The 5748-nt window shown below is 44.4% G+C and overlaps 1 protein-coding gene across 1 annotated transcript; it reads right to left on the bottom strand.

Annotated features, from left to right (window-relative positions):
- Window positions 1–2048: 2048 nt before the first annotated feature.
- LOC147980610 (uncharacterized) lies at window positions 2049–3189 on the bottom strand. The gene is made up of 2 exons (XM_087515683.1): window positions 2777–3189; window positions 2049–2469 (listed from the first exon to the last, which is right to left on the bottom strand). The coding sequence occupies exons 1-2, from the start codon at window positions 3187–3189 to the stop codon at window positions 2049–2051; spliced, it is 834 nt and encodes a 277-aa protein (XP_087371809.1).
- Between the last annotated feature and the right edge of the window lie 2559 nt (window positions 3190–5748).

Genomic DNA, 5748 nt, shown 5'->3' with positions numbered 1-5748 from the left:
CTCGTCTCCGACGCTGCCGCAAGCGCCATTCCAACGACCCCCCTTGGGCTCTGCTGCCGGATCCAACTCCTCAACCACCGCAGGACAGTGCAGGTACCCCAATTTCTGTTCATGTCTCAATGAAATCCATGCTGATAATGCTAGGTAGATCGACTGAGTGTAGCAATTGTGTGCCACCAATCCACTTTTCTGGAAAATACTTGCTAGAAAACCATCTGAAACATGTGATGCTTGCTACTGTATAATATAGGAGTATGTATGAAGAACTGCCACTTAATAGTAAGTATGAATTGTGTTGTACAAACTCTGAATTGTGTACCCATTGCTCATTGGAGTATGAAAGTTGTCAGCAGTTGCTTATGCTAGAGAAGTACTCGTGAAAATTTAGCCGTACTACAGTGAGTACTCCATGGAGTTACTTACTCCAGTAGCTTAATTAAGTGCAGTTGATTCACTTACTCCAGTAGCTTAATGAAGTTGCAGTAGTGCTTGTAAGTTTGCAAGTTTTGTGTACTGTACCGCTTGCATCAGTACTTTTGTGTAATCTGACCTATAAATTTTCCAAGCTCTGTTATGATGAGCAGAGTTTTTACTTGCTACTTTTAGTTTCTCTCATTCCTTGGGAAAAGTTTTCCATGTTCTGTTATGATGGCACTATTGGACACATACAGTAGAGCAGCGTTTTTAGTTGTTATACTTTCAGTTACCATCACTGCTTGGGAAAGGACGAATTGCATGCATTCAGGTCTGCAGTTGATAATGTATCATCATAATTAAGTTCCTTCTTTTTGCCTGCATTGTTGTATGCTCCAATGAAGATCCAAATGCATCATCATAATGTAGGTGCTGTGTTGTGTGATTCTTCATGCTAAGAACTTCAGCTTTTTCAGTTATTGCACTTCTGCAGGTTTTGTGGGAGTGGTTATGTGTCATGCAAGTCTTTGCAAGGATCAGATAGTTATAGTGAAAGGCTTCTGTATAAAGAAAAGAAAATGTGATCATGGTGAATGGATTATGTACACTAGTTAGAGCATTAGTGTGGTTTGCTGGTGAGAAGGGAATCAAGGGATGCACATTGTGGGGGTGATGCTTACTAACACTTTGACAAACAAATTCAGAATGTGTTGGACTATATGTTCATTGGTACTACTTGTGATGCTGCTGCTGTACTACATGGGAATTTTATGAACTTGTGATGCTGCTGCTGTACCCCGAGAGGCCCTTGAGTTTGCCGGAATGTCGATTAACTTCTGTTCCGGCAAATTCGGGTACTCCATATGTCCTATTTTCAGCAAAGGTCATGCTGAAATTTTCCGTGAATTTTTGCATGACTTTGCTAAAAATAGGACATATGGGGTACTTGCGACTAATGCATGGGCCGGGGTATCTTAGTACTTAGTTAAGTAGGATCAACTCCCCGCCATTCTTGCTGCATAGGTGGCAATAGAGCCAAGTGATTAGGCCCAACCTAGGGTGCCTCGGCATCGATAAACCCTAAATGATGAAAACTTAACGTAGCATTTAGGGTACCTCGGCATCGACAAACCCTAAATGATGAAACCTTGGCTTCTATGGGGTGCCTCGGTGTTGATGAGAACCTAAATGAAACATAGTGAAACATAGTGAAACAAGCGCACGGTCGTGGGTTCGAGTCCCCGCTGGCGCATATTTTTTTGCTCACAATGAAATGGGTTCAGTTGAAGCAAAATTCAGTTAAAATAGCATCTTTAGTTCAAAAAAACTACTAAATGATCACAAAATCTTCTAGACAACATTCTGTATGATCTGACCAAAACATGAACTAAATGATCACCAAAACTTGAAGGATTTTGCATCACATCACAACCATATGTGTTCTGCACCAGCATCATAACAATCACATAACTACATAACAAAAGCAAACTTGTTCATCATTACAAAAGCAAACTTGTTCAACATAACAAAAGAAAACTTGTTCATCATTACAAAAGCAAACTTGTTCAACATAACAAAAGCAAACTTGTTCAACCACATAACTACAAACTGAGACACATAATACCACAAACAACTCAATATCCCCAGTAGTAGGGTTCATCCCAATGATCCTCCGCCTCTTGCCATTGCTTCAAACCTTCTTTGATGGTTTCGATTTTCTTCCATGCCTCGTAGGTGACGTACGCATCTTTCGCTGCGTACTCGATGAGGTTGTTTGGCAGTGGGCTGTCCCCCCATAGTTTGTGCTCCAATTTCTTGTTGATCTTCTCCTTCATTTCCTTGTAGGATGGGTGGATGAGGCTGGCTGCAAACTCAGCCAAAGACTGCCACTTCATTCCATTGTTTGGAACTCTCCATTTGCGTTGCATGTCGACGTACTTGTCGGGATTGATCTCCAAACCAGACAACTTCAGCTTCTCCTTGTCACCTCCAATGGAGAAGCCAACAAAGGTGTACAGCTTCTTCTCCTGCAGGAGCGGGCAGAGTTCCTTGGGCCTGCATCAAATTAATATGGTGCATCAAATTCATCTACTTCAAAAACTTCAGAAACTACTAATTAGACAGAAACTTCAGAACTAGTATTGCATCTACTTCAGAAATTCAGAACTAGTATTACATCTACTTCAGAACTTCAGAACTATTGCATCTACTTCAGAAACTTCAGAAACTACTAATTAGACAGAAACTTCAGAACTTTAGAACTAGTATTGCATCTACTTCAGAACTTTAGAACTATTTCATCTACTTCAGAAACTTCAGAAACTACTAATTAGACAGAAACTTCAGAACTGGATGTTTTTACCATTTGGTTGCCACGGTGATGTGGTATACCAGGACGAGATCCTCCACACATAACTGCAGAACTACAGCCATTTGCGGTGGTTCGTCTTCCCTGGTATACTCGACATCAACGCTGATCGACCAAGAAAGCATGTCGTCGAGCCTCCTCCTAATCTCGCAGATCCTCTTGTCGGCTTCGTCTGGATTGCTGGTGCATACGACATCCAGCTTCTCCTTCAGGTGGATATCAACCTTGAGCGGCACGGTGTAGTCCTGCTTCTGCCCGAGGACCGGAACGTCATCGTTGACCACCAGTGGCTCCTTGCCAGACACCTCACCACGGTGATGCTTGGCAGACGGAGGGGAGTTGCTCCATGATGCCTCCGCCATTCTCTTGGCAGACGGAGGGGAGTTGCTCCATGATTCCTCCGCCATTGCCCTCCGGGCCAGCGATGGTGGAGGCAGAGGGAGGAAGATGGAGCGGCAATGGAATGAGGAGGGAGGCAGAGCAAGAAGATGGAGTGGCAATGGAATAGGAGGGGAGTTACCTGGACTGGAAGAAAAACCCCTCTGCATCGTGGGGAGTTGCCAGTGGAGGGGAGACGTGGGGAGTTGCCTCGAAAACTCAAACGTCCTACCCTTTGGCCCTCGAAAACTCTGCAAGGGAGACGTGGGCCCTTTGGTTTCTCCTGTTTCTGAAACAAGACAAAAAAATAACAGCCATATTTTTCTCTAAAATTAATGATAACTGCAACCATATTAAGAGATAAAAAATGCACCAAAACAGTCACTGCAGCCATCCAAAATGGCACCAAAACAGCACCAAAACAACATCAGCCAAAACAGCAAAAATTGCCACCAAAATGGCACCAAAGTATCAGCCAAAATGGCACCAGAGTTTTAATGCATTGTATCTTCACCATCAGCCAAAATGGCACCAAATTTTGCATTGTATCTTCACCATCTGCCTCTTCATCAGCAAAGTCTCATGCATTTTTCTACCTGGAGAGAATTGTAGTAGAAAAACTACATCAGGATCACATCAGGATCATCCACCCCGTAACATATGATTTCTTAGATTTCGATCGTTCTTTTTTTTCTAACATTCCGTGTTCTGTGCAGTGACACACATTCCACACTCATCCTCTTAAGCCTGAAATATTCCATGGCCACGTATTTGGACCCGAACCATGACTCCAAGATGGACTACACAAATATCAAGAAAGTTCTTGATGATGTTCTCTCCGGCTACGCCAAATCTAGAGGCACCTTCACCAGGCCAGTTCGTAGGTACGGCAGGCACGTGTTCGGCCACAATACGACGTTCTCTTGCGTCAAGCAGCCGCCTGGCGGTCAGAAGGATGCCTACTACGCCCTCCATCACATGCGGGCGATCGTACGGGACCATCATCACGTTCTGCTACCAGATAATCTCAAAGATTGGGCCGCGAGCTTGTCGGCAATCCAGGACGCGGACATCAGACAAGAGTTCTTTCGCATCCAGTCGGACTTGGCGGAAGTCATCCATCAAGATGTCCTTCATACCTCGGGGCAGTTCTACCTCAGAAATCAACCGTCCAACAGTGAGATAGACACAATGCTACAAATGCAGGCTGACAACGCCCGCGATTTCATGACCATCACGACAGACGGCGTCTTCATCCACGCTCCGGTCCCATGAGTCGAGTCGAAAGTAGTGATGCTATGTGTAGTTCTGAAACATTGATTGGCTCATGTTGTAATTAAACTTTAATGAATTGTATGTCTCTTTGGTTTGGATAGTCGTTCAACTTAGATGTAATCGATGCTATTTATTAGTAGGACCATGAATCATGCTATTAATGTCTTGCTTTTCTCTTTCGATCCTTTTGTTGCATACTTATATATTGCTTATGTATTGTCTGTTGTTTGGCTTGTGCATAGAGATGTCGTCGTATGTCGAGTACAAGGGTAAGGTTCCCGGAGTCTACGACGACTGGGAGGAGTGTCGGAGACAGTTTCACCATTTCAGCGGTAACAGTTACAAAGGGTACACCACTAGGGCGGAGGCGGAATCTAGATACGCCCGCTATCTAGCGGGAGAGAGGAGGGAGCGTTGGAGGAACCAGATGAAGACCAGTTTCATCGTGATGACCATAGCTCTCTTCTATGTGATGGTAGATTAGATGATCGATATCGACTTGTAATGTGAAGACAAACTCGCTACTCGCGGTCTCGAGACTTGTAATGTTCTATCTTTGTTCGGTCTTTTGAATTCGGAGACTAATATGATGAATTGTATTCGGAGACTAATCTTCTATTGTATTCGATGAATCTGCTGTTGTTGTGTGCTGCTATCTATATTCTGTCCAATAATATATTTTGTAACCTGTGCAAAAATCAGAAAACAAAAAAAATAAAACCTAATATTCATACTAATGGCGCACCACACAAGACACTAATGGCGCACTTTCATAATCACACTAATGGCGCATTACCTACTGGTGCGCTATTAGAATGCCAAAGCACATGGGTACATATGGCCCCCTGGGAGGCATTCTAATGGCGCACTGCAGGCTATACTAATGGTGCACTACGTGGTGCGCCATTAGAAGACAAGATACTAATGGCGCACCAGTGGTGCGCCATTAGAATTTAATTCTAATGGCGTGATGCCAGTGGCACACCAGTAGTGCGCCATTAGAAGGCAAAATCGGTGCGCCACTAGCATGCCTTTTCCTAGTAGTGGGCACGGCCCAACAGAGGCCCATTCCTATGAAAAGGCCGGCCCGTTTGACTTGGTCAAAAGGTGGCAGGCCGGCCCACAGCAAGAGTGTTAACGGCCTGTTCGCATATAGCCCGTTTACAGCCCGCTAACCCAGGGCCCATTTACAGCCTATCCGAATTAGGCCCAGTAGCGTCATCTGGGCCGTCCAGTATAATTCCAGCCTGTTTTAACTTCCGGCCCATGTATGGCCCATGTCGTCTTTCGGCCCATATGAGGCCCTTAGTAAC

This window comes from Triticum urartu, chromosome 3A (genome assembly GCF_056163025.1).
Source record: "Triticum urartu cultivar PI428250 chromosome 3A, HENAU_Tu73, whole genome shotgun sequence".
In the NCBI taxonomy this organism is placed as follows: domain Eukaryota; kingdom Viridiplantae; phylum Streptophyta; class Magnoliopsida; order Poales; family Poaceae; genus Triticum; species Triticum urartu.
This window is presented reverse-complemented; position numbering and strand designations above follow the sequence as displayed.

Coding starts and splice junctions, on each gene's coding strand:
- LOC147980610 (XM_087515683.1), bottom strand. CDS start 3,189: ATGGCGGAGGAATCATGGAGCAACTCCCCTCCGTCTGCCAAGAGAATG. Junction 2,470..2,776: donor ATCACCGTGGCAACCAAATG/GTAAAAACATCC, acceptor AATTTGATGCAG/GCCCAAGGAACTCTGCCCGC.